This window comes from Atractosteus spatula, chromosome 14 (genome assembly GCF_055471065.1).
Source record: "Atractosteus spatula isolate fAtrSpa1 chromosome 14, fAtrSpa1.hap1, whole genome shotgun sequence".
Classification (NCBI taxonomy): Eukaryota; Metazoa; Chordata; class Actinopteri; order Semionotiformes; family Lepisosteidae; genus Atractosteus; species Atractosteus spatula.
The window spans coordinates 17731149-17748993 of NC_142719.1; the positions used below are offsets into that span (position 1 = coordinate 17731149).

At 45.4% G+C, this 17845-nt stretch overlaps 1 protein-coding gene across 50 annotated transcripts in view; it reads right to left on the bottom strand.

Moving 5' to 3' along the window:
• Positions 1–17845, bottom strand: part of nfixb (nuclear factor I/Xb) — a 174969-nt gene that overhangs the window by 21445 nt on the left and 135679 nt on the right. For 11 of the 50 annotated variants that reach the window (XM_088931948.1, XM_088931956.1, XM_088931929.1 and 8 more), the window contains 6 exons: positions 12289–12351; positions 11235–11309; positions 10504–10624; positions 9701–9739; positions 9109–9236; positions 5288–5362 (listed from right to left, as the gene is read on the bottom strand). In XM_088931948.1, the coding sequence (XP_088788074.1) occupies positions 5288–5362; positions 9109–9236; positions 9701–9739; positions 10504–10624; positions 11235–11309; positions 12289–12351 (501 nt within the window). Of the gene's footprint in view, positions 1–5287; positions 5363–9108; positions 9237–9700; positions 9740–10488; positions 10625–11234; positions 11310–12288; positions 12352–17845 lie in introns of all 50 variants that reach the window. The other 39 variants (XM_088931923.1, XM_088931953.1, XM_088931928.1 and 36 more) reach the window with 5 other exon arrangements.

Sequence of the window (17845 nt, forward strand, 5' to 3'; positions counted from 1 at the left end):
CCAGCATGGTGACCAGGGATCACTCCGGGAGGTGCAGTCCCTTGAGATGTAATGTTAAACCGAGGTCCAGACTATTTTGTCACTGAGGATCCCATGGTATTTTTTTTATAAGCAGGTAGTAAAAACCTTGATGGCCTTGCTAAACTCCACAATGGGTTGGTCTAATCAGGCTCCCCTAAAGTCCGCCGATAAAGGGCTTCCTCGCTCCTCCTCCTGATCTGCTGTGCAGTGAGGCTCTTGGATCAGAATAGCAGCCGCACGTCAGTGAGGAATGAAGGGGGGCTTCTTCTATCTATCTGTAAAGCACTTTCGGATCTTTTAGGAGAAAAGGCATCGCATACATGCAGTTAATTATTAATTAATCCCTTAGGAAAGTGGAAAGCGCTGATCCATCCTGTGACATGAGGCCAGCCTTCTCTTGTCCTGGCACTCAGTGCCGTGTGGCTCGGGACTGGGAGACGCCTGAGCGCTGAAGTTCGGACCCTGGCTGGGAACCGGCTGCTCTCTCCAAGCTGCCTTGCTGACCGCCCACGAGATGTTCCGGTACCGACCACAAGAGCCACATTCCTCCTCCGCTGTGTTCTACTCGGGGAGTCGCTGGGGGAAAACAGCCTCACACGTTTCCAATGAGGGCCTGCAAGGTCCTGGGCCCCACGGATCTGCAGCCAAGGCCTGGCGATGGCACAGCTGATTGGCAAAACTAAATTTGTGGGCAACAAGTTCAAAATCCTTGGTGATTCCAAATGCAAGAAACTGAATTCAAATATGATGGCAATACAATCCCCCTTCCCACCAAACGGGAAAGAAATTCTTGAGAAAGCGGTGGCATTTGTTTTTCATTTTAAACGTTGTGAGCACTTTTCACATCAGGTTACCAAAAGGCCGTGCCCTCCAGTTTTATTCTTAAAAGCTTCTTCTGGGGAAAAATTAGAGCAACACATACGACTGGAGAGCTCTACACCAGAAGCAGTGGTGTGTACAAATAGGCAAATTTCTTCTTTTGAGTCCTCCGGTCTTGTGCATTTGGAATTGCAGGTAGAAGAGCTGCATGATAAAACACTTGCTGCCTGTGTCGCTTTCTCTCATATCAAGTCCCATAATATCCCTGCCGCCCAGCCCATCCTGACACCCCCTCACAAGTGCTGGGATGCAGGTCAACCAGAGATCAGAGCTATCAGATCAACCGAGACAGCAACCAGCTGAGAGAGATCAGAGTTATCAAGTCCCACTTAAAAAGGACCCCTGAAGTCTGGTAAATAATCTTCACTTTGTTTTGACATTTTCAAGATCCATTACATAATAAAACAAAATAAAATCATTTCAGCCTTGGATTTCCAGCAGGAGATCTTGACGGTCCTCCAACAGCGCCGAGACTCCAGGAGGCGTCGGGAATGAAACAGAACGGAGGGGCTGGATTCCTGTGTTCTGTGCCCACTTGAGAGGCATGCTGGGCCAGACAGGTTCCCCTGGAGCAGCCATTAACCCTGGGAGCAGGGAGACCGAGGGCGGGAGGGCGGCGCTTGCTAGCAAGATTCAGGAGTCCCCCAATTCACCGGCAGGGGAGTTTTAAGGGGTTTGGGGCGTGGGGGGGGGGGCGGTTGACAAATGCTGCTCAGCAGGCGCTCTGTCGACCCCCCAATCTGCTTGGCCACGCTTCAGCCGAAAGGAACAGCTTGAGCTGAGTGCTCGCCCCCCCTCCTCCGCACCGACATCAAACAGCACCGCCGGGCCCCGGTGCTGCACTCAAGCTGGTCCTCCAAGCTGATCGGGAGAGGCAGAGGGACGGCGCTCAGGCGCGCAGTGCAGGCTGCCGTTCGCCTGTCAGTGCTGTAAGACCAAGCAGCTCCCCCGCCTCACCCCGACACTGACAGTCTCCGGCAGGAAAACGGGATTCCATCTGGCTCCAGATTTCCAAAAGGACCTCTCTCCTGATCTCACATCCCCTTCAGGAATTTTTCAACACACAAATTTGTTTGCAAGGCACCTCTTTTCGGTACTCGGTTTTGGCACTGGCAGCATAAAAATATTTTCCTTCACCACATTCTGAATTGTAAAGGTGGTCAGACATATTTTCTCATGCAAGCTACCAGCATCTTTCCAGAACAGTAGGCTTTGCAGCTCATGTTGAAATTCCACACAAGGCGACCAGGTTGGATCTTCAGTAGATACATTTTTGACACTTGTATGTGCCTGTGGAACATTTACTGTAGGTACCTTAAAATGTTTTGTCATACCTTAACAATGGAAAAAAACAAAAGATTGAAAAAAAGAATCTGAAAGCCAGTTAAAGGCATTTACTACTTCTAACTGACATTAATATTTTAGTTATGGCAGACTATGAGAGCTCCGTGGTTTCAGCAATACCCTGACTCTGATGAACAATGTGCACCCTTTGGGAACTGGAAGCAGACCCATTTGAGCACTGCTGTGGCCAATGGGGTTGGAAGGATGACTACGTATGCCGAGGAAAGAACAAGATATAGATACAGTATATATATTCCCCAGTTATATAATTAAAATAATACACAAAATACACATTTATACAGGGACATCACAGGACACCCACCGATCACCAGTCCTCCACTCTTCTCCCTCTCTGTGTGTAAGAGTGCCATTAAGCCATCAGGTGAATACGGGATCATGTCAGGCCTCGCAAACTGATTAATATGACCTAGATGCATAAAAATGATCTTGATAGAGTTGATTTAGAATGTTGTAAGAAACCCACTGCAAGGACATTTAGGAGTTTTTAGGAGTTTCCAGGGTGTTGCTAGGCTCTGCTCGGACATTCAGACACAGAAAGGAGCTAAGGGTTTGGCATAGGACACACAAAATCTCAGAGCCGCGACGGCACAAAATCAACCTTTCAATAGGCCCAACACACATTTACAAAAGAAAGTTTACAGCAAAGCGCAGATGTCTGTTGTATATTGCCAAATCGAAGGTGAAAAATATAGATAAATGCACATTACTGGCTTGTCCACTGCTTTTCACTTTTCCATCCCAGTTTAAGATCCTCCTCACAGAGGCTCTGCTAGGTGGTGCAAACGCTTTTCACAGCAAAATGCCTCCTCAAAATAAAGTGAACGCAAACAACCATTCCATCAACCCGGCCTTAACAAATCTCCGCTAACGATTCAGTCACAGCTGAGCCGGAGAGGGAGCAGGGATTTCGGAAAAATGAAGGTTTCATTGGCAGGTGCGTTTGAAGTGGCTTTTTTCTCCCAGTGCCACTGCAGCACGGGCAACAGTCTGTGGGTGCAAGCGTGCCCTGTGTGTGCGTGCACTGGCTAGGTGCTGCGCTGTGCCCTTCATTCGGGAGCAGACTGTAACAGGAGGCCGTCTTGCCTTTCATCCATCGGGATGCCACCTGCGCGGCCGCCGACTGGCACTCTATCAATCAAGCCGGGGGACCCAGGACTTGCAAAAGCTACAGCAGCAACCTGCTACAGAAAATCCCGACTCTGCTCCTCTTGCTGGCGAGCCTTCGCAGTAGCGTTTGGCTATTGCTCGGCCGCGCACTTACTGTATGGACAGATCGGTAAACAAATCTTGAGGTGCTGTCTGACGAAAGAAAGAGGCATCGACACTTTCGCACAAAGGAGAGGAGCAAAATAAAAAAAAAAACAACACAAGAAACGAAAAACAAAAGCCACGACTGAAACTAAAGGGTTTCTCAGCGGACACAGGAGGGGAGGAGACAAACAGCGCGCTGATCATTACAAGCAACCCCTTCAGTTACCCACCCCATTCGCTAATCATTCACTCAAGTCAACATTTTAAATGCAAGAAGCAGCAGCAAAAAAAAATAAATAAAATGATTTTTTTGGCACTAATCTACAGTGTCTTTGATTGTGAAGATTCCCTGTACTTGCTAGAAGAACAGATGTCTTTTGTAACCCAGTAGTACCCATTATTGCAACGCACAGAGCCACCATCTGTGTTCGGCAGCAGTTTCTGTGAAGCCCGTGAACATCGCTTCTCTGTTTTGCAGCCAGCGCCACAGAACAGCCGCAGCACACCTGATTCTCCCTTTTGTGTGCCGAGGAGATGTATTCTCCACTGAACTGGCGGAGTTAAGTGCTGGAGCTTCAGAGATCAATGCCTCTTGGGCGATGATAGAACGATTTCTTCCGTTTTTTGAAGTTTGCCAGAAGTGGGCGACAGATATCAAAACCAAAGATGTTTGCTTTTGAAGCCCAGAGGGCACGCCAAGGACAAGTTAATACATGGAATACATTTTCTTACACTCTTAAAAAAAAACAGAATATTCATTAATTGTGCATGTCAATAAATATTACAGGATGCACAATGGATGAGATTATTTTTTAGAATTTGGAATTGTCAAATTTTTTAATTTCAAAGCCGGCTAATTTAGAAACATCCAATCAATCTGCTTAATGCTGAAACCGCTGGGTCATCGCCGTGGGAGGGAAGAGACGGCAGTGCTGACTGATCCCAGCAATTCATCAGCTGACATGCTCCACAGTGCCCTTTCTAGTCACCCTGCTCAGTGCCCTGTGGCGGGCCCAACTGAAGCCCGACATCACTCAGGTGTGCACTGGCCAGGCTCAGACTCCCATTGAGATCTTTGGTTTCTGGGATTGGAGGGCTCGGTCTATACCAAGGGAGTGTTATTAGTTTGGCCGGCTGAAAAATCCCCTTAGTCCTATATTAGCATTTACCAACCGTCATAATGGCAGGGTGTTTCTGTTACCTGTTTAGAGCGAGAAAGACCCATTGAAAGCTCCTGTAAAGTCAGGGAACAGGCTTAGATTGCAGCTAAATGTCATAAATTTGAGAATAAAAAATGGATAATTTAGGAATCGCACTGTGAGAGAGCCTAAACAGGTGGATTTAGTCATTCCCAATCCAAGTGCAACTCAAAATTGTTTCTAAAAAGAAAATCAGACATTTGAAAAGATGAGGAAACTAAAATCCCCTTTTAAAACATCATCCCTACTTTGACTCGTATAAAACACTATAAACAATCCAGAAATTATTTTGTACTGCTTCTTAAATTCAACTTATAGCAGAGGCACAGTCTGAAGACGACTCTGTTAAAGGCTCTTGCTCAGTTATTCGCTGTGCATGCCCTGATTGATCTGAATGGCTCCTCCTGGGTTAGCAAAAGAATCAATTCATCTTTCAAATCAATGGAAAGGTCAATAAGCAAAGGAAAGTGAAACCAAAATGAACAGAAACAAAACAGAAGTGGGAAAGTCAAACATGAGGAACCAGATCTTCCTGAAGGTATTTAATTAGGATATATTGTAATTGTTCTAACCATGGTAAGGAAACTGCACGCCATCGTTTTCATGCTTAATCTTCCTCTCCTGCACATTCGCCAAATGGTGCTGCACTGCAAGTCCAAAGGGGAGAAGGGAATTGTTAACAAGGGGGGAGAAACAGGCTTTCCTTTGGGGGCGGGAATGGGGTACTGGACAGCACAGTGAAGGGTAGTGAGAGAGCATAATTAACACTAGGAACGTGCTGACATTCCTATTTTCCGAACCATCCATCCAAACATGTTTTATGCCAAAGATCTCCCAAGTCTGCTCCTCGAGGGTGATAGTCCATCACGACCAACAGCTTCAGACCTCTGTAGGATGGTTACATTGGTCCAATCGAGGCTTAAGTGTGCTAATGTAATGCTTTTTTCTGAGGATTTACACTGCTGCTGATTAAAGGAGGCCATCAAATCCTCCTGCTCTGCTGCTCTGGAAGAGCAGACTTGGGTAGCCCTGTTTTTGCCCAAAGGCGTTACATAAAACGACTTAAAACTTGTGCATTGCAAGATGAGATTTCCTGTTGTTGTTTCTGTTGTTTTAATTTAAAGTTGCCAATCGTTATTTACTATAACACCACAATTTGGAATCACTTAACCTGGTTGAATACTGGGCTCTCCAGCCACGACTGCCCTGCTCCTGCACGGGAGAATGAGGCGTGCACACGTGCGCCCCTGACACGCCCACCCATCTCAGCCAATTGTCTTGCGAGTACCACAGTGCATGGTGGCAGAGTAACTGCCAGTCAGAAGGGTCACCGTTTGCAGGAAATCAAAACAGCTCTGGGCGGGCTGATCCCAACCCTAGCACAATGGTGCCTGATCACTGGAAAATCCCAGTTACAGACATGAACCAAACTCGAACCCAGGACATCTCCGGCCACAGAGCTCAGTGGCCTTTACTGACTGTGACATTCAGGAGTCCCTGATCTGCGTTTGTAACTTCATTGTCTACTACATCAGATCCCCTGACAATAACTTAGAAAATGTTTTCTCTACATGTTTCATTTTAGCTATAATGATGAGCATGGTATTTTTTCTGTGACAGGCTGAGATGGATCCAGTTATTTGCCTGTCTTTCTCCTGTAGCAGCCTGTTCTGTTGCACCAGCTAACACTATTATTTTAAGGATTAGGCAGCGAAGAAAGAAGACTAAATAAAACACACTCAGATATCAGAAAATACCATCCCTGGGTGCAAGTGCCCAAATATGAGTGTATAAATTAAAGAACAGACAGGGAATCTCGTCTTGCATTCTATTATAATGTCTTCAAGAGGATGAGCAGGAAAATACAAAGGTCTTCACACTCCTTGCACATACCACATCTCCAGACATCTAACCAGCTCAGCAGCTCAGGTGTTTCACATAAACGCAGTGCTCAGACAGTAGCAACTCACAGAGCCTTACAGTGTTTACAATGCCTCTTAACAGAACATTAATGCCGATAGCATGTAGGAACATCAGGGTGCAAAGCATTTGTAAGTGTGCTGTCATGCCATTAATGTAATTATTTCCATCAATTCTTCTGACCTTCTTCTGTTTCTTTAGACAGCAGTATAATTATTCAAAGAACTGTTCATGACATAAGCCTTGCAAATAATAAGTCAGAGCTGTTAATTTTGAATTCCCCCCTTTATAAATGTTCACAGTGATGGCTGATAGTGACAGCTATAGCCAACTATCAGGCTGTATATTCACAAAGGTATCTCAGTGTTCAATAGCATAGTGAAGCTCCTTCACATATCAGCACTAAGTTATCAAGAGCTAAGACTAATATATCCTATTAATTCAGGATCAGTCTAAAACTGCAGTTATATTTGCAAGGGGAGAAGGGCTCTGGGACAGTGCTAATGATTGAAACTTGGTCAGTTTAATCCTCTGCCCTTTGCAGTTTGCGGAGCTCAGCTCAGCTCTGAATCTCTCCAGAAGTGTTCAGCATTGTACAATTAATGATGCCCATCTGAGGGACTGCTGAGATGCTGAAACCCAAGGAGCTTTTTAAACACTAGTCCATCACTCAAGCTCCCTGCAAACCTACCCATCTGGGCACCCATTGTCTGACAGAAAAGCACAAACCTCTGTCACCACTGAGTAGCAATCTTTTCCCTCCGATTCTCTTAGAGCCATGGAAATGGACTGCTAAACACTCACAGCGGTGTCAATTAAATGCCAAGATGGAACTTCCATCCGAAACTCCTAGTGCTCAAAGCTTCGTTTGCAATTAAGCTCCTAGCTCCTCCACCTGTGAATAATGCTCAAAAAAACTGCTTTCTCTGGGGGGGCAGACACCTGCGGCGTCCAGTCAAGCAAGCGTATGAGCTTTTGATAGAAGGAATGGGAGGGTTGGAAGGCATCAAAGGGAACTTACCACAAATAGCATCCACACTGGGTGCATGCTGGCGAGCTGTGTTTTTGTATTTCCCAGACTCTAGTGGGCGTCATTTCACTTTGAAATTTGGATCACTTTAAGACAGTGAAAATTCAGGTGTTCTCTACTTCATGCTTATAGACTAGATGTAACCCAGGATGGCCCATGATCAGTGTCTCAACCTAATCTCGCAACATTCAGCCCAAACAAGGCTGGAATGTATTGCAACATGAAGAAAAAAAATGAAACAATATAGATTCCCAAATCCTTAATTAAAACATAAATTTCTTTTAATTTTTTTTAAACTGTTCATATATTCCTGCCAAAGCAATTAGAAACAGGCCTCTGAGACTGCTCCATCTCTTTCCTGGTTATAATGGAAACAGCTTGAATAGACAGGTTATAACCTTGAGCCTTACAGCACTAGAGAGGTGTCTTGCATTACACAGCTTTTCCAAACTGTTAGCAATGACATCTCAAGACTAAGGACTATGTTCACCTTTTTTTAGACAAAAGATAAGTCCAGTGAATCAAAAATCACAGCTCTCCGAGCAGTCCCTGTGTATGACATCTTGAAAATCTCTGTGGGGTGGGGTGGGGTGGGGGTGGGGGGGGGGATGAATACAGCCTGCACTGGTAACACTTTACAATGACAGGCTGTTAGTGACGACAGCCATCATTGGTTTTCTTGAGCAAGGATTTGGCCTGTCTTTTTAAGCTTTGTTTTAAAGCAATCAAGGAAGGCTGCTGGATGAGGATGCTGTGATCTAAGTTTATATTTAGAGATTTGGGAGGGAAAGAATGTTGAAACACACTGTGATGCCAAAGTATGTGTAATGCTGTCCTGCTGGGGGAGTCTTGTAATGAAGCCAAGTTAATTAGCCCCCGAGTTTGCATTATTAACTGTATTGCAGGGTCTTTGTAGGGCAGCAAGGCCCTGCTGGAGCAGCACAAAAGGCAGTAAAGTGTTACCAGCTCACTTCAGAAACCATACCTGCCACAGGTTCATGTACCACAAGAGTCACAAGTGCAGCTGGTAAAAAGAACTCAGGAGCAGAAAGACAAACCCTGCTCATTTTCATTCATTCTACCATCTGCACATGAACAGAAAAAAACCCTCATCACAATCCGAGATGCTTGGTCGTTAATTATTACTCACAGCTTCAATTGTCACAGCAGTGCTTTCCTGCACTCTGCTATATTTAGTTAACGATCCAGATCTCGAAACACTGAATTGTCAATGGAAGGCTTTACGTTAATTCATTTTCTTTTGATCTCTAGATCGAACAATTCTGTTTCTGCACTTATCTACATAAAAGATCAACAGTATAGATCTATCTGAAGGGCAGGCCCGGGGTCTGAGCAGTGAGGAGCAGGAGTAACAGGAGAGTGGGGTGGTGCAGTGTGAGGTCAAAGGTCAGGGGTCAGTGACAAGGCAGGGGGCGGCCGTACCTGCGTCCACATCGTTGGGCCACCCGCTGGACTGGCTGCTGCTGGCGGCTGGGGAGCGACCCGAGTAAAACACGTCGTCCACCGGGCTCTCCATCTCGCTGTCGTCGATGGACTTGCGCTTGGTGGAGCTGCAGGGATGAGGGGAGAGGAGAGAGAGAGAGACAGAAAGCACAGGGGATCAGAGCTGCGGCTGTTTGGACAGCAGGCATCCTGTCAGGCGCCAGGCACGGACAGAATAAGACTCTCTTCTTAGCTTTGCTCATTTCAGGCCCGGGGAGCTGCAGGGCTCCACATCTGGACAAGTTCAGGGCAGCAGTCTATAGGGTCAAAGGATTTTCTAGGTTCTGCAGCTCTACTTAAACCCAATTCATCTGCACAGTGAAAGAGTTACAGGGGGCACTTGGATAGGAGGAGGTCAAAGGATAAAGGAAAGATGTCTGTTCTGAGCAACCCGGTGGAAAATGTTGCATTCGGGTGGAGAAGCAGGCAGGGCATGCGGGTATAAAGACAGGACCAGGGTGACTGTGTAAACTCCCCCCCCCCCCCAGGAGTAAAGCTCAATGCAGGGATAAGTAGAGCAAGTTATAGCTACCTCCTGGGCAGGCTTGCATAGAGCTCCACTTCAGCAGATCTGCAAAGCGAAAGAAAGACAGGCAGAGAATAAAAGGGGAGGGAGAGAGAGAGGTACCATCTCACATTTACACAGTATGAAACACAGCCTCACAGATCACAGCATGGAGATGTTAGTAATGCTGAAATACATGACTTATCTTTTTACTGGTAAAGCTAATAGTAGAATCTGCAGTCCTGTAAGCTTAAGACCTCAGGCTGTGCCATAACTGTCATTCCTTTAATATTCCCAAGAAGTACATAAGACCCTGAAGTACATGCCGAGAATACAGAATGGAACAGAGGGTTTTTTTGTGCATTACATTCTTTATGATTTTACCAAATACTTGTGTTAACATGAATACTAAACATTAATTGTCACATACAGTAGAACCTGCACTCATCAAACACTGCCTAGTTACAGAGTCTAAGAAAAGACAAAAGCTCAGATTTGATTAAATGTAATAACTAATACACTTCTGAAACAAAAGTGATTGGAGTGAGAGTGATGTAAGGCTAGAAAAAGTGAACCGTTAATATATATTGTCTTCCAAGCCAGTCTGAAAACTTTATATGACAAGAAAAAAGTGTATTTTAAAACATGTCTTTTTCTTGCTCCTGCATAATCCTCCAAGGAAAATATTTTTTATGATTAAAATCTAAATTGTTGTACCTATGATTTTTTAAGGCACACATTTCCGCTGTTCACTCAATGACGATTAATGAAAACATAGCAGGTTGATGATGTTAAGAAGAAAGAGAAGGAGGAACCTTTGTGCTGTGTACCTGGTGGATGGGGGGGAAGTAATTGAGCGTCGCCCCAGTGCCACCTGGTTGATGTTGTAGTATCCGGGGCTTTCCAGGTCAGCCAGTGAGAAATTGGGCCCAGATGCCGTGGCAACCGGAGCTGAGGAAACAAAATAACATCAATGAACAGAGAAAAGAATGGAAAAGAAGAACCAGCTTTCCAGATGTAGCTGTGCTCTGTGAAATGCCTAGGTTCTGCGAGCAGTTCTACTGTCCAGAACAGCAGAAATGGGTTTTAACACTGAGTTTGCAAATGAACAGTTTAAACTGTAATCTATGCTTAAACAATTATCGCAGAATACAATAATAATAGTAAGTATTAGTAGGGCTGTTATGGGCGGCACAGTGGTGAAGTGTTTAGCATTGCTGCATCACAGCCCTGGGTCCTGGGTTCAATTCCTGGGGTGTAAGTTTCCTCTGGGTGTTCCAGTTTCCTCCCACAGTCCAAAGACAGTTTATACTGGAAGTTTAATTCACTTCTGGGAAAACTGGCCCTGGTGTAAGTATCTGTGTGTGCCCTGTGATGGACTTGTGTCCAGTCCAGGGTGTATCCTGGCTTATGCCCATTGCTTCATGGGATAGACCCCAGCTCCTCCGCAACCCTCTACTAGATAAAGCAGTTTGAAAATGGATGGATGGTAGGGGTTTTGGTAGCAATAACTGTGTGGAGAACATATTAAACAGAGAGGACTCGTGGAAGAGACACTTACTCTGCGACACTCTGACCAGCTCAGTGACATTCCAAACTCCAGATGTCACGAAGCAGTCCTGGAAACTCAAGTGTCCTGTGAATGAAGAACACAGCAATCACTGACATGCTGCACAGCGCCTCATACGCAACAACCCTGAACTGCAGTTCATGCGAATCAAAGATTCAAAGCCTAATACAGAAGAACATAGACCTGCTGCTGCAGAATGCTTTAGTTCTGGTAGGTAACATATAAAGGGTAGGGAAAATGACAGAACAAATTAATAAATACATGAATTAATCTACTGATCACTGTTTGAGTGTATCCAGTCAGAGGAAACGGTCAGTTGCCCATTCAGTCCAGGCTGTCTAGTCACACGGAGGGTTCACTAATTGAAACTATTTATGTGATTGCCATTGACCATGAAACAGCAGGGCTTATTTTTGTATCTTTTCACACCCATGCAATTTTTTCCACCTTCCCACAACGCCAACATGATTTATGACACACTAACGTCTCCTCTCAGCAATGTGCCCTCAAGTTTCACAACAAAGGAGGCTCGGAGAAAGCTTGGCAAGCACTGTCAAAGCTCGCTTCTGCCGCAACAAACAATAAAACTTAATCAAACGTGTGAAGACAAGGCTGGAGCGCTGCTCAGGAAAAATAGTTTCAGAGCCACTCTTCTCACAAATCACAGATGTGTTAATGTGAGCCGGCAACAGAGTCAATTTAGGATAACACATTGGGGCCTTCTATTCAACTGCGTCTCCATCTGCATCTGCGAGTCACACAAGAGCCAGGAGGACTAGAAGCTGATGACCGTCCTCTGATAACTCTGCTCTGCCAGGTCCTCTTTAGACCTGGTGGCTCATCTCAGACGATCTCTGCGTCTGGATCAGTCTAGTTTGAAGATGACAACCGCAGATACAAACTCAGTCCTTTAGTGTTGCATAAGCAGCAGGTTTAGCATGTGACATTACAGGCAAGAGTCACTAATTACAGGCTACAAACCTGTTTGACGACCATCATACAGCAGAGTGAGCCTTTTCAGAACGGGGTCAGTGCTGTTACTCACCGTTTGGCGGCGGTTTGATGTCTGTCTCTCCTTGCTGGTTGGAATTCTCTGATTGTCCGGATTCTGGAAAAGAAAAGTGGGAGCTTAGACATATGTGTGAGATCTCCGATTCTGGACTAAAATCCTTGGTAAAATCACTCCCCTCTGATACAGATGGTTGCTTTGCTGCTTTAATGGACTTCTTAACAAGCTGAATGCCATCAAAAGTATACAAAAGGATTGTAAAATGCAAATTATGAAAATTGTAACACCCAGTATGGAGGCTCTCGGTGTTTGCTTTGCCACTCTTTTCCAAGGTGCACATTGTGTTTTGATGTGGGATCCCACGGTTTGTGCCACACTTTGCTCTGCGGTATCCCACAGCTCGTGACCCTTTGCCACAGTTTTCCATAATTGGTACCAAGCTTTCCCTTGGCCTGTGCCATGCTTTCCCACAGTTTATAGTGTGTTTTATCACCCAACTCTGCCCATTATTCTAACCAGATGCAAAGTTTCCTTCCGTTTTACAGCAGGCTCAGAGATGACACATTTGATGTTTCAAATAAGATGAGCCAGTACATTTTTAGCCAAATCTCCAACCCCATATGCTTATGACCTCCATGTCAATACTCCACAGTTTTGATCCTGATGGCAAACATGGAGAGGGCCAATGATTTTCCTTCGCCAGTGCAATGCAGTCATTTAACATTTAAAAGCTGTTTCATATCCATCTTATTCTAATCCTCCTTAACCCTTGGTCATTAGCAGGGGATTTGTGTTGTATAAACAGCTCCAACACTTCTTCACCTTTCTGTCCCTTAGAGTCTCCTCTAGAGGGATCTGAAACAAGTGTGTTGGAGGTTAAGGAAAGTTTTTATCATGCTCATCATAGCTTAGCCATAACAGTCAGGGAAGTCTGCATCCCTTGATTGATCTATACCTACCTCCCCGTGGAGAGCCCTGCTAAATCAAGCCCTCCCAAAATAAATCTTTCTGCCATCCTCTCTGCAAATATTTGTGTTTAGGCCTTGAGCATGTGCAAGGCCATGTTACCACAAGCAGCAGTGTTGCTGCATGTTTCAATTTTCGTATAATGTCTGCCGAAAGGTATTTTGTGGAAGGAACAGCGGTACCCTGCTTGTAACTTCTCTCCCGCTGGGCCAGAGATCGAGACGGAGATCAAGAGCCACGCGATGGACATCCTCTCTGCTCCCCAACAGCGGAGAGGAATATTTCAGCCACGAGTGCTTCCCGAGAATTATACGCTGAATAATATGAAAACGAAACGCCAAAAAAACTAGTGTCTTCAAGGCCCCATTCGGGCAAAAACTGATTCTAATGTGTAATCCTAATCCATGCAGTGCAGGCAGAAGTTCTTGACAAGTAATAAGATATAAGCGATGCAGAAGCAGTTTCTGTGGCCAGTTTCTAAACATGCTCACTGTAATGAAGCAGACAGACCCTGCTGTTTCTTTAATCATTCAGCACGTGGACCTTCGTAGACATTGGGTCTACAATCCTAACGCCTGGAGGACCAGCATTTCTGCAGTTTTTTATTCCACCTCTTTATCTAAATCAGCTAGTTATGGACTTGTTAATTTGACTAATTTAGTGCTGTAACTACTGCCAGATTCAGGGGCTGGTGCATTGAAGAGACCTAGAAAACCTGCAGACATTCTGGCCTTCCAGGACAAGGATGAAACACCTCTGATATGGACGATTTGTGAATATAAGAGACCTGTACACGTGCTAGTATTATCTGCTGCTTTCTAAAAAGAAAAATATGAAATGGTTTTATCTGCCAGTGTGGGCGATGACACAACGGGCAGCCTACACCATCGCAAATCTCTCGCTCTCAGAGCTTCAAAACAGAAATATATATATTTTTTACATAGATATCGAAACAAAGAAACGCCGTGTCTGTCTGTGCGCAGCAGGGAAGAGAAAAAGTCCTCTATTCCTCTTCCTTCTCCTGTGCCTGACTCCCACTCTCCCTCTCTCTCTCGATCTGGAATCCTGGCAGCCATCTTAGTGTTGGCAGCCATCTTAGTGTTGGCGGCACTCACACATTCCTCCTGACTGACAGTGCCGACACACACACACAGTGCCGGACCAGGGACGCAGGGAAAAACACACACACAAGAGAGTCACATACACAACCCCCTGTTCACTCTCCCACACAGTCACACAAATATGTGCATGCATGCCGGAAAAAAAAATCTCTTTCACAAGCAAACAACCTGCCAGTTCCGTTTCTTATCCACTGAAATGTCAAGTTTGCTACAGCAACCTAGGTTCTTCTGGGCTGGGGAGGATTGGCTTTTAACCTTGGACAGCTATTTAGCCCGGGTGGTTGGCTATGGTTTCAGGGTTGAGGGTTATAGAGTACAGGGGCTCACCTTGGGCGGACACAGGGGTATTCACTGCACATTCAGACCGATTGTGATCTGCTACAAATCTGTCTTGGGAATGTCTAGGAAGAGCCCCAGTGATCGTTCTCTCTTAAGGGTAACCTAATGTTTCGTTGGCTTAAGGAATCAAATATGTCAGAGTACTGAGCTATTTGCAGTTGGACAGGAGGGTGATCAAACACTGGATGCAGGCGAAATCAGCCACATATGAAGAATAAAAACAAAACACACAGCCAGTAAACTGGACCTTGTCCGCAAACTACAGGTCCGGACTGGCAGAATCCTGCAAAGTCTCAGTGTTGCACTTCACTCATCCAAAGCCAGCCTTCATCCTCACCCTTCTGGGACTGGAGCGACATCTTCAAACCTCCTTTTATTTGAAACTACATGCAGGCTTTATTGAAGACGACAAAAACAGACATGAGGTCTTCGGAGAACACAGGTGAGAAGTGTTCACAGAACACCGTCAGACAGTGCACCTTCCCTGCCTCATGTGGGTTTTGCAGCACAAATAATCTTGCTATGCCTTTGCTTGTGTAGTTCATGTGTGACAACATCAGGACAGCAGACTGAAGATTTCTGATCATTTTAAAGGGGGGACAACCGGAGTCCTCTCAGAAAATACACTCAGGACCAGAGAGTCATTATATCTTTAGCCTGAACTCCTCCTGGGTTTTTGAAGAGAGGTTTCACAAACAGCTCACTTTTAACATCAGTGCTTTAGGAAGAGTGCTGTACTTCTGTCCAGGACACCTGGGATGTTTTCCTATGAAGTGTAAGAAACAAATAAAAATATAACAGCACTTTTGGTCTTGCCATTGGTTCAGCTAGTGCTTATTATTATTAATAATTTGTTTAGCCCTGGGAGCTTTGACCAGGATCTTCATCAGCGACACAGTTTTTATCGTATAAACAAGGTCTTATCGAAACGCTGCCAGCTGAACACACACACACACACAAATCCCGCGCCAGCACACAGCACTGTGCCCACTGATCCCTCCTTATCTCCCCTCCACACCGTGCGCCAGCGCTGCCAGAGATAAACCTGCCGCGGCCCTGTTTACTCGCTCATCTGAGTGTTTGTCTGCTTGTTTATGTACGGCGCACACGTATTGTGCCGCCACTGGCACAGACCATTTAACCCCGCGAGAGCCGGGTTCTCTTCGGAGTAGGTTTAGGAATTGAGAGACAGTATTTTGGATTTTTTGGGAGGAAAAACAAAACAAAATATTGTCTTCCAGAAGTGATCACAAAGGGGTTCCTAATTGGGAGCCCTTTGGCCCATGAGCTCATTTCTCCATTTGCCTGTAGGCAGTAGTAGTTACCGCTGGGCGAAAACCAGCATGAAATCACCTTGAGTTCCTCCTCCTAGAAAGGAACAATTAAGAGCAACCAGTCAGCCTCACCCAGCGTGCCTTTGGGAGGTGGGAGAGCACCTGCCTACCACTCACCAATACAGGGAGACCATGCAAACTCCCCACAGACAGGCACCAGATTCGACCCATGACTGCACCTGCTGCGAGGAAGTAGTGCTGACCTCTATGTCACTATGCCATCCCTAAGCTCAAGAGTACATCAGCAGCAACCCACCCAAGATCTGAACATACAACCCCTGAACTAGAGTCTAGAAACTGAATTTAAATATTTCTAGACTGGACTAACCATGTTACTACGATTCAGGTCCACAGAGTTCAACCCAGGTGATCTCAGCCTCGTGTGAGAGTCAGCCCAGGTGACTCACCTACAAAGTGTGCTGGTTCATGGTTTCACAGGCTGTATGCTATTTAAAAGAAGCCAAGTACAAGTGGGGCGTCACTTGGGGCGTGGGGTGTAAAAGTGCAGTCTGGGGTGTGCTGGGAAACAATGCCAACTATTTTTTTAGGGATACATTTATATGTGTGCATGGAGAGCGTAACTCTTCACATGTTTGGTACTTTATAGACCTGGCACACAAACTTGTATCAGCGGAGCACTTATCTGAAGCAGAAAGAAAGACCCCACATCTGCCCAGATGTGGATCCCTGCTGGACATTCAAAGGCGCAGGGCGATGTGCAACATGAAATATAGAGCGCGCAGGGGAAAACAGAAAGATCAAGAAGGAAAGATCAGGAAGGAGAGTTAAAGGGAATCTGTGTCTATTTCTTGGAATGGCTGGTTTAATCTCTGAAAAGCACGTCCGAAGATAATTAAACATCTTCAAAAAAACTTCCCCACAGTACTAAAACCAGCATAATCCTTTCTACCTTTTCTGTTGTAGTTGCATCCAGGGGTTTTTGCTGACCTAGTGATTAAAGAGTGAAATGCATACAAAGACAGTCCTTTGTTTTGTAGCTGGTCTATGCTGCAGTAGCAGTAACTGTCCACCAGAGGGGTGAGTGTGCAGAGTAGCAGTTTCAGTGTACATTGATCTGGAGAGAGCCCCAATCCAGCAAGTGTTACAGGTAGGTACCTATTAAACAATCCTTTTTCAGAAGGCTGAAACAATTTAATTTGCAATCAGTGAAGCAGCAGACTGTTGAAACTTATAGAAGCGTTCCTATCAAAAACAGGTGATTCCAGCTGACCTATAAAACTTACTGGACGGGGCTCCATAGGACCAGGGTTTGACACATAGCCTACTGTAACTTGCCTTTTTTCTTACATTGGACTGAACCCCACCAATAAAATACATTTTACAAATCACAAGGTTTGTGCACACCACCAGCTTACCATGCAAGAGTTAACCAAAAGTCTGGGACTGATTAGGATTCACCTCCAATGACACTGGTGACTACAGTAACCCTTGCAAGATTACAGATAAGTAGATCAAGTGAAATACTGTGCAGCACACAAGGCCATTCAGTTCTCCTCTTCCAGGTGTAAAGACCAACTATTCCCTTCTGTGCAGATAGCAACATCAATACATGACACTGTAAAGAGACAGACCCCCCATTAGAGGGCAGCCAGCCTCGAGACACCTGTTCAGATCCACAGCTGTACACTGCTCAGATCTGCACACTATTCTTTTCAATTCTTAATTACTAAATGAATTGCTGCTTAACTGAATCCCCAATTACTTTGTTGGTCCTTAATAGCTTAATTGGTCCCAGTTCTGAAAAGCCTAAGGACACTAGTGGGGGCAGAGGCCTGCCGGCCCCTGCGTGAGGTGATTGTTGGGATGGCTATG